Here is an 11,581-nt window from a genome sequence, read left to right on the forward strand (position 1 = left end):
ATGGGCTCAAGTATAGCAGGGATTGTGGGGCTGGCGTGGGATCGGGCAGTGTTTCGTTCTGCTGTGCATGGGGTCACTATGAGTTGGAAACAACTCGACGGCACTTAACAACAACAACAACAGCACCACTCGAGAATCTCCAAGCCATGTCATCTGGGCCGTCACGGTCGCTCAGGTCGCTGCCAGACCACAGCTCCGTGTGCCTCCTTTTTTGGTATTTTCACACAAATTCTTCTGCTAGTTGGGGTTTAGTCCACTTTTGTATCCTTCCCTTCAAGGCTCGGGGGTCTAAGATTATCTTCTGTGTCTGTGTTTATTGGGTTACCTTTTCTTTGTTGAAGAGGGTCTGTGCAGTCCTTCTGCCTAGTCTGCCATCTTGCCGGAACCCAATGTCAGTTTTTAACTCTCTTTTCAATGTCAGTTTTTAACTCTCAAATTCTACTGAATATAACTCAGTTTTTTAGTTCCAGCAAATTAAAACTTCTTTTCAACTGCAAGGCCTATCTCTTAGTCTGGCCCCTTGATTAGAAATTGGGAATGGAACCAAAAAGAAAGAGCAGAATTGCTCAGGTATGCAATGAATTGGATAAAATAAATATGAAAAGAAATGGTACAGAAATGAAATGGAGGTTGGGTATGATAGAATGTAAACTCTTAAGTCTTTCAAGAGCTCTCAATTATACCCAGAAACATAAGAACTAGGTGCACAGTGGTAGAAAATATAAAATCTTCCTTAATAATCCATTTGTTTATCCGTGACAGAAGGCTGAGGATAAAGAAATAGTAACAGAGTTTAAATTCTCCTGGAATCTGTATTTCTAGGATCAGTGGAGTAGGGGTGACCCACCGCCAAAGGGGCAGGGAGGCCACAACTTTTGACCTCCTCTAACCCCGCAAGAGGAAGACAGAATCACCATCAGTAGCCCAAGGCCTATTCCTGCAAGGCCAGACATGCCACCTCCCCCCAGGCCTTTTACCAACCCTGACACCAACCTTTCCTCCTGCAGCACCCACTACCTCTTTTCTGGGTTCGATAATTTGCTGCAGTGGCCACACAGAACTCGCAGATTATGAGATTTATTAGGTAAGCACCAGGCTACAATTCAAGTTCAGGAACAATGCTCAATCTCTCTCAGCCTGCCATCTCTCAGCCAACAGTCCCAGTCTCTTTCCGAGCAGTGCATGTCTCTTGGTGTCTCTCAGCAATGTGTGTCTCTCGGTGTCTCTTTCTCAGCAGCACATGTCTCTCAGGAGCATGTTTCTCTCATCAGCTTGTCTTTCACAGCCAGCAGTCAGAGAGCCTTCTTCTGCCTCTGGGAGACCTCCTTTTGAGCCTGGCAGAGTACCCAAACTAACCAACCATAACATCAGAATTCTGAGCACCTGAGAGAGAGCGAACTTCCCAGAACATTGCTTTGTGCCACTCTCAACAGAAATACCCCAGGTGGATAACTTTAACAATCAGGAGCTCCTCAATTGCTCACAGCAAATTCCACCACAGAGTTTACAAAGATTTGTGGCTAGAAAAGCCATACCAGGTAATTTACTACACCGCACCCACCCAGGCTGGAGGTGATCTTTGAACTTTGAGCTTTGAGCAGATTAATCTCCTAAAAGTCACCTTTAAGTTAAACAGAATCTTGCTAAATAATAAAGACCATTTTACCTCGGATATTGTGCTCTTTTGGAGAATTATACATGTGCCCTCAGTTTCAAGAAATGGGAACTCCAGGGTCTGACTGCAAGCTATGTTTTAGGATAAACTGTTATTATGTAAACAGTATTTCCCAGTCCTTTCTCATGACAATGTTAATAAGATGGGGTATAAGAATCTTTGGGTGATCTCTCGTCTTTGGAACATTGTTTATTCCCTAGTCAAAATGTTTTCCCAATTTCTAAGTTGTATACTAAATAAACTTCAATCAGTTTCTGTTATTGGCTTAATATGAATTTTTGTTTTAACAGAAAGCAAACGCATTTGTTCAGTATCCATATCTTAGTACCTTAGTATATAGGTGAGAATTTTGCCGACCAGTGCTATTTCACCACCAGTGCTATTTCATCATCATCTTTGTCTTTATCTGGATGAATTATCTTCCAGATTTTTAGTCTGAAATCCTCAGAAACTCCTTCCACGAACTGTAGTCAGATGACATTCCCTCTGAGGGAGCAAAGTGTTTATTGCCCTTTTGGAAAGGACAAATTTCCACGACAAATGCAGGCTCATTTATGATTCCTCTGCAGCGGTGTTAACGTGTACATTAGTATCAATAGTATTTTATAACTAACAACTCTCTATTGAGTCCAGATCAAAGGACTCAACCTGTAAGGCAGTGAGGAAGAGAAGAAAAAATACAGAATTTGGAATTTGGGTCTTAGCTGTGTGACCTTGAACAAGTTATTTAAACTTCTCTGTATCACAGCTCCTTCATCTGTAAAATAAAATGATTTATTCTTTACAGGGTTGTTTTCTTTCTTTCTTTCTTTTAAAATTGTGATTTGGGTGAAGTTTATGAAGCAAATTCATTTTCCATATAGCAGTTCATACACATTTTGTTTCATGACTTTGATAGCAATCCCCACAATGTAACAGCTCTCTTACCACTTCTCCCTGTGGTATTCTTTTCCCTGTGTCCTTCTTTCCTATGCATTCCCGCCCTCTGAGCTATCTCCCTGTGCAAATTCTGCTCTTCTCCTCTCCCATGATTGATTGTTCTAAGGAGTGTGTACCTACCTGGTATAAATGTTCACCTTATATTGCCTCTCTCTTGTTTGGCTGGAAGCCATGGGAGCGAGTTCAATTCCAGTCCTGAAGGGTGACTAGAGGCCATAGTCTTAGAGGTTTCACCAGTCCCTGTCAGGCCAATAAGTCTAGTTCTTTTTATGATTTTTAGTTTTATTCCATAATTTTCTCACACTCTATCCAGGATCTCCTGCACTGATTTCTTTCTGATGGTTGACAGCGGTACCAAGCACATCTAATTCTTCTGGTCTCTTGGTCATGTAGGCTGAGGTTTACATGGTCCACTAGTCCCTTGGACCAATTGTTTCCTTACATCTTTGGTCCTCTTCATTCTTCTTTGCTCCAGACAAGGAGAGACCAATTGTTCCATCTAGATGGCCACTTGCAAGCTTCTAAGACTCTAGTTGCTAATCACCAAAGTAGGATGTAGAACGATGTTTCTTTGTAGTATGTTATGCCAGTTCTTATAGGGTTGTTTTAAGGAGTAAGAGAGATAACTAAGAAATATTTCTGTCTCAGATGTGTTGGTCTTTTTACCTTATGTACATACAATCCCCCCAATTGAACAACAACAGAAAAATTCCCTATGATGCTAAAAAACTAGAGGTCTAAAATTTGTAAAGCTTTGAAATTTACCTTGTGATTTAATGTACATTAATTACCCTCAGGAAACTCCTAGATCAGAATATAAATGAACTACAAAGGCAAGTGAGAATCTTACAGGATAAAGAGAATCAACTAGAACAAGAGACTCTACTTAAACAACTGGAAAATGAAAAAAGAAAATCTGATGAGGTAAGAAATAGATATCCTTCTCAATTTTCCTATTCCCATAGACTGAATAATAGCTAATAATGGCTAATTATTATTGATTGTATAGCATTTTACCCACTGATTTCTGGATTCACTCAGGAAAATGAAATCTACTCTAGGGATTTCAAGCAATTAGATGTTTAACAGAGAATACGATACTTATAAAACTGTTAGAAAGGAGAATTGGGAGTCAGTAAAAAGAAAGAATGCCTACTCACTTTTAATAAATTCAGGAATTATAGGGAAGCCACCTCCTGTAGCCACAGTGAAATTTCAGAAACTCCCCCTGGAGGCTCATACAGCTATTTCTTTGTTGTCTACTCATTTTTCTAACCATTAGTGCTAGAGGAAAACAATGGTTTTTCCTTCTCTTATGCTATCAGTTTGCCATACTGTGATGGCCTGCATGTTGCTGTGATGCTGAAAGCTGTACCACTAGTATTTCAAATACCAGTAGGGCCACCCTGTGGACAGATTTTGACAGAGCTTCTAGATCAAAACAGACTAGGAAGAAGGATGTGGTGGTATACTTCTGAAAAAATTGGCACTGAGAACTTTACAAATAGTAGTGAAATATTGTCTGGTACAATCTTTGAAAATGAGCCCCTCAGGTTGGAAAGCACTGAAAACACAACTGGGGAAGAGCTGTCTTCTTAAAGTAGAATAGCTCTTAATGATGTGGATGGAATAAAACTTTTGGGACCTTCATTTGCTGATGTAGAATGACTCAAAATGAGAAGAAACAGCTGCAAACATCCATCAATGATTGAAACATGGAATGTACAAAGAATGAATGTAGGAAAATTTGAAGTTGTGAAAAAATGAAATGGAACACATAAAGCTTGATATCTTAGACATTAGTGAGCTGAAATTGATGGGTATTGGCCATTTTGAATTGGATAGCTATGTGGTCTGCTATGCTGGGAATGACAAGTTGAAGAGGAATGGCATCACATTCATCATCAAAAAGAAAATTTCAAGATCTATCCTAAAGTACAGTGCTGTCAGTGATAGGATAATATCTATACACCTACAAGAAGATCAGTTAATACTATTATTTTCAAATTTATGCACCAATCCCTAAAGCCAAAGATGAAGTAATTGAAGATTTTCACTAAGTTTTGCAGTCTGAAAGACTAAACATGCAACCAAGATATATTGATAATTACTGATGATTGGAAAGGGAAAATTAGAAACAAAGAAGAAGCATCAGCACTTGGAAAATATGGCCTTGGTGAGAGAAATGATGCTGGAGATCTCATGATAGAATTTTGCAAGATCAATGACATTCACTACAAAAACCTTTATTCAACAACATAAACAGTGACTATACACGTAGATATATTACTGGAAAACTTCATGAATAGCCCTACAATAGTCTGATATAGTGCTGGAAGATGAGCCCCTCAGATCGGAAGGCACTCAAAATAGGACTGGGGAAAAACTGCCTCCTAAAAGTGGAGTTAACCTTAACAATGTGGATGGAGCAAAGCTTTCAGGACCTCCATTTGATGATGGGGTAGGACTCGAAATGGGAAGAAATAGCTGCAAACATCCATTAATAACAGAAACATGGAATGTACAAAGTATGAATGTCGGAAAATTGGAAGTTGTAAAAAATGAAATGGAATGCATAAAGATTGATATCCTAGGCATTAGTGAGCTGAAATGGACTGGTTTTGGGCATTTTGAATCAGACAAGCATATGATCTACTATGCCTGGAATGATAAATTGAAGAGGAATGGCGTGGCATTCATTGTCACAAAGAATGTTTCAAGATCTATCCTGAAATACAGTGCTATCAGTTATAGGAAAATATCAATATGTCTATAAGGAAGACCAGTTAATACTACTATTACTCAAATTTATGCACAACCACTAAAGCCAAAGATGAAGAAATTGAAGTTTTTACCAACTTCCACAGTTTGAAATTGACCAAACATGCAATCAAAATGTATTGATTATTACTGGTGATTGGAATGTGAAAGTTGGAAATGAAGAATCACTGGTAGTTGGGAAATATGGCCTTGGTGATAGAAATGACACTGGTAATCACATGATAGAATTTTGTAAGACCAACGATTTATTCATTGCAAATACTTTTTCTCAATAATACAACTGACAGCTATACATGTGGACCTCGCCAGATGGAATACACAGGAATCAGATCTACTACATCTGTGGAAAGAGGCAATGGAGAAGCTCACTATCTTCAGCCAAAACAAGGCCAGGAGCTATTTACATGAAAGTTCAAGCTGAAGCTGAAGACAATTAAAATAAGTCCATGAGAACCAAAATATGACCTTGATTGTATCCTGTGGTAGTTGGAGCTGTGTGTCAACTTGGCTGGACCACAGCCTCCAGTTTGACGTTTGATCCAAGAACTTTGGACTTGCCAGTTTCTATAAGTGTGTGAGCCATTTTCCTAAGATAAATTTCTCTTTCTCTATATATATTAGCTTTACTGGTTCTGTTTCTCTAGAGAACCCAGTCTAACACATATCCCAACTGAATTTAGAGATCTGAAGAATAGATTTGATCCATTGAACACTAGTGACCAAAAATCAAATGAATTGTGGGATGACATCAAGAACATCACACATGAAGGAAGCAAAAGGTCATTGAAAGGCTAGGAAAGGAAGAAAAGACTAAAATGGATGTCAGAAGAGACTCTGAAACTTGTTCTTGAATGGAGAGTAGCTAAAGCAAATGTAAGAAATGACAAGATAAACAAACTGAATAGAAGATATCAAAGAGCAGCTCAAGAAGACAAAATCAATTATTATAATGAAATGTACATAGACCTGGAGTTAGGAAACCAAAAGGGAAGAACACACTTGGCATTTCTCAAGCTGAAAGAACGGAAGAAAAAACTGAAGCCTTGAGTTGCAATAGTGAAAGATTATACAGGTAAAATACTGAATGATGCAGGAAGCATCAAAAGAAGATGGAAGGAATACACAGAGTTACTGTACCAAAAATAATTGGTTGATGTTCAGCTATTTCAGGAAGTGGTGTGGTTGTTATGTTTGTGCATCAACTTGGCTGGGTCTGGTTGAGTGGCTGGGCAGCTGGTGGTGGTTATTCACCATGATGAAACTGGCAATCAACTCCATGGTGGGGTCTACCACAAGCAGCTGAGTAGCTGCTTTGGGTATGTGGTCTGCTTCCCATATGTAAGAAGCAGCTTTGGGAATCATCTCTAGCTTATGGCACGCTTGGACCCTACATGTAGCCATGTCATTGTCCAGTAGCCTGCCATGCTCTGCCGACCTTGGGACTTACAGTGGACTTGAATCAATGGCCTGCCGTGTGTTTTGGTAACATCGGGACTGTGCCATTTTATTTGTCGAGCTTGGGCTTGTTAGCCTCAGCAGCCAGTAGCTGCCTGAGTGAAGAGATACCTCTAGCTTCAGTGGGCCAGGAACAAGAGGCAGAGCTGAAGCCCAAGGTTGAGGGGCTTTCACACAGCCCCTGGAGCCTGGCACTTTGAACTCGGATTCCTAGCCTCCTGAACCATAAGAGAATAAACTCCTATTTGTTCAAGGACTTCCCGTTTGTGATACATTCCTTTCAGAGCAGCATTACGTAACCAGACCAGGTGATATATGATCAACCAATGGTACTGAAGGAAGAAGCCCAAGCTGCACTGAAGGCATTGGTGAAAAAACAAGGTTCCAGGAATTGATGGAATGCCAATTGAGATGTTTCAACAAATGGATGCAACACTGGAAGCACTTGCTAATTTGTACCAGGAAGTTGGAAGACAGCTACCTGGCCAGACAACTGGAAAAGATCCATAGATGTGCCTATTCCATAGAGAGGGGATCCAAAAGAATGCTGAAATTATCCAACAATATCATTAATATCACACACAAGTAAAGTTTGCTGAAGATAATTCAAAAACAGTTGCAGCAGTGTATTGACAGGGAACTGTCATAATGTAAGCTGGATTCAGAAGAGGACGTGGAATAAGAGATAGCATTGCTCATATCAGATGGATCTTGGCTCAAAGCAAAGAATATCAGAAACATGTTCACTTATGTTTTATTGACTATACAAAAGCATTTGACTGTGTGGATCATAACAAATGATGGATAACATTGAGAAGAATGGGAATTCCAGAGTGCTTAATGGTGCTCATGAAGAACCTGTGCATAGACCAGCAGACTGTCCTTCGAACACAACAAGGGGATACTGCATGGTTTAAAATCAGGAAGGGTGTGCATCAGGGTTGTACCATTTAAACATGCTTATTTAATCTGTATGCTGAGCAGATAATCCGAGAAGCAAATGAAGAAAAGCATGGCATCAGGATTGGAGAAAGACTAATTAACAACCTGTGATATGCAGACGACACAACCTTGCTTGCCAAAAGCGAAGATGACTTGGAACACTTACTGATGAAGATTAAAGTCTACAGTCTGCAGTATGGATTATACCTCAACATAAAACAAAAATCCTCACAACCAGACCAATAAGCAGCATCATGATAAAGGGAGAAAAGATTGAAGTTGTCAAAAATTTCGTACTACTTGGATCCACAATCAACACCAGTGGAAGCAGATGATTTCAAATCTAGTCAAATCTGCTACAAAAGACCTCTTTAAAGTGCTGAAGAGCAAAAATGTGTCTTTGAAGACTAAGGTGCACCTAACCCAAGCCATGGTATTTTTAATTGCCTCATATGGATGTGAAAGCTGCACAATGAATAAGGAAGACCAAAGAAGAGCTGATGCTTTGGAGTTGTGGTGTTGGCAAAGAATGCTGAAAGTACCATGGACTGCCAGAAGAACCAACAAATCTATCCTGGAAGAAGTGCAGCCTGAATGCTTCTTGGAAGCAAGAATGACCAGACTTCATCTCACCTACTTTGGTCATGTTGTCAGAAGGGACCATTCCATGGAGAGGGATATCATGCTTGGTATAGTGGAGGGTCAATAAAAAAGAGGAAGACCCTCAATGGGATGGATTGACACAGTGGCTGCAACGATGGGCTCAGGTGTAGCAAGTATTGTGAGGCTAGCACTGGGCTGGGTAATGTTTCATTCTGTTGTACGTAGGGTCACTATGAGTCAGAACCTACTCAATGGCACCTAACAACAACGTGAATTACTGTAGGTCCACACCTCTGACCATCTCTCCTTCCAGACAAAGTGAACACAAGTTTTGCCCACTAAAAAGATTTCCCTTTTCTACTGTTTTTAAAGGTTACCCCCAAAATGGGGTTGTAATGCTGAGCAGTGCTATTTCAAGTAGTTGCAGCAAACGGTACAGAACCATATGTATTGAGGCCTGAATATATTCTCCCTCAGTCCCTGGTCACGTAGCAATCACTGTAAGTCTATAGGTTTGGGTTGAAAGAGATGGTAGTGAAATAGAAGTTAAGTACCACCTGCTCATGCAACTTTGTACCTTTAGGATCTGATCTGGTTCAGTTATCCTACCTAGCACAAGTAATTGAGGATGTAGTCTACTGCATATGCCCAATTTAGTGGATTGGTGGCTGATATGCCTAATTTCAGGGAGGGCAGTTCAGGTCATCTGACAACTTGATTTTTCATAGTCAAGCACTCAGTCTTCACTAGGCCCCAGTCTTAAGCAAGTACTATTCCTCACAGTAATTATAAAGGGAAGAGGAGATGGCTTCACTCCCAAATCCTAAGATTAAACTTTTTTACTAAAGCTTGCCAGAGACTCCATATAGCACAGAAACTTGGAGTGTCTTGGAGTTTGCATGCAACCTGGATCAACTGCAGTGTTGTATCTTGCTTTGGGTAACACTAAAAATTTGCCACCTTGAAGGCTACTCAGTAAATGGGTTAAAGGATCAAGTGTGGGATCTGTGGATTCCAGAATTTGAAGAATCCCTCCAAGTGTTTGGCAAGTTCTGCCATTAATTACCCTTATTCGTCAGGTCCAATAGCCAGTGTAGAGACTCTTCTAATCCTATTGTCTATTGTGATTATGCATTCAAGACTGTAGAAATAACCACAGGGGAGATTTGCAAACACTCACTCTGCCCACTGTGAAACATATGGTAGGCTGTTGAATCACTGTAGACATACTCTAAGGCATACTGTGAGTTTAAATTCTGTTTATCACCTGAATTCCTTAAGCGTCCACTCTGAATTGTGAACCTCAGTGGTGTTTTGGGTAGGAAGGTAGTGTTGGCTTAAACCACCATATGTAATGTCTATATAATTCCCTCTCTCCAGTTACCTTGATAAATGGCCACAGATCACTTTGGGGAAAGCTTGGGAGAAGATTGCATATTTTTGGCAGTGTCACAGGGTCTTTCCTCCAGGCAACCTGGCATTCCAATCATTCATTGAAAGCACCCAGGGTCTGGGAACTGGTTCAGGGCTGGGGACCCAGAAAGAGGCTATTACTTACTCTGTATATTGTCATTCAAATTGGGCCTCTGTTCACCAAACCTAGAGTTTTGTTTGTTTATTTTTAAATACAATTCAAGTAATACTTTAATAGTCTGCCCTGTTTGAGTTCTAGAATCATTGTGATCAATTAACTATCACCAAAGATTTCTGCAAGTCAAACCATTTTGATTATATCTCTGGCCCTATTACCTATTAAGAGTATTCATCCTGTATCTGGGGATTAAGCACTACCGCTTTTGACCTATGACACTTTGTAGTGCTATCATCCCCATTAAACTAAGGGGATCATTTCAACAGCAGCACCTCCCACCATCATCCTCAGTAGGATAGCCATTTCAAGGAATCTGATGCTTCCCTCACCAGTGTATTTGACAAAGTCTTAGTGAAGGGACTGTCTTCTGAATCCCCATGGTAAAGAAGGGGATAAGCAGATCACCCATTATAAATCTATTCCAGATTTCCTATCTGTTTAAGCTTTTGGATTCCTTCCTCTACCTTATACCAAGAAAATATAGAATCTTAATGTCATTTAAGATAAGCCAGTGTTCCATGTTGTATAAAAAAAATACATATTATTAAAGATTAGACTCAGTCAGCTCTGTGAGAAGCATTTGCTAAGAGGAGAGAACTGAGACCAGCTGAGAAAATTGAGGGGCATAGGCTCTTTGAGTAGAATGGGTGGGTGTAATATCTTAAAATATTTACATTATTTTCCCCTTTTTTTGCAGAGCATGTTGTAAGTTAAACCTGCTTGTTTTGTGACTCCACTGTACATCTTGGGCAACTGCTTACAAAATGAATTATGTCACCATAACCAGAATTTAATTCTGCATTATTTATGATTTTGAAATGTTTATTGTTGCCCAAGTGTTCTGGAAAAAATAAAGCTTTAAGAAATCCTAATTAACATAAAGATGTTCATGCTTAAGAATGGAGGTTGTTGAAGTTAGAGACAGCTCCCATTGAATCATGTAAAGAGAACTGAGGTGTCTACACTAGTGTAGTTTTTCTTTTATCAGATTGATTGAAAGTAGTAAACTTCTGAGATACTGACGGACATTATAATGTAGTTTGAATAGTCTTTTCAATTGTGCTTTAGTTCATTGCTTTTAATGGTAACAGCATTTTGCAGAAAATACAATTGAGAATTTATTATGTGGTGATTGCATTATATATAGCAGCCAGAAAAAGTGAATTGCCAAGATACTGACTAGTATCATGTGTAAATTCCCAGGTGTTTACATAAAAACCCATCACAACAGACAGTGCTCAAGATTTTCAAGTTCTGAAAACTAATAGGGTGGGATTTTTCATTGTCTATACTTCATAATTATCAAAAACTTCTTATTTTGTATTTCACACTGCCTTTAATTGAAATAAAATGTTTATACTTCTGGAAACTAAAAAAAAAAAAAAAAAAAAGAAAAACACCAAGATAAGACAATAGAAATAAAACCCCAAGCTAAAAAAATTATCTACCATGGAAGAAGAACAGTGAATTTACTCTGTAAATCTTCACCCAAATCCTAAAAAAAAAAAAAAAAAAAAATATGGCAAAGGTAAACATCCAACTTATTATGAGCTGTTAGCATTATTCTTTGCTTCTATCAAGAAACTTTATAAATC

At 39.2% G+C, this 11,581-nt stretch overlaps 1 protein-coding gene across 1 annotated transcript in view; it reads left to right on the top strand.

Annotated features, from left to right (window-relative positions):
- CCDC30 (coiled-coil domain containing 30) overlaps positions 1 to 11,581 on the top strand; it is a 218,587-nt gene that overhangs the window by 156,691 nt on the left and 50,315 nt on the right. The window contains 1 exon segment of the mRNA XM_042782917.1: positions 3,412 to 3,538. Coding sequence (XP_042638851.1) covers positions 3,412 to 3,538 — 127 coding nt within the window.

Source organism: Orycteropus afer, unplaced genomic scaffold (genome assembly GCF_000298275.1).
Source record: "Orycteropus afer afer isolate SDZICR_OR568_19922 unplaced genomic scaffold, OryAfe1.0 scaffold00510, whole genome shotgun sequence".
NCBI classification, from domain to species: Eukaryota; Metazoa; Chordata; class Mammalia; order Tubulidentata; family Orycteropodidae; genus Orycteropus; species Orycteropus afer.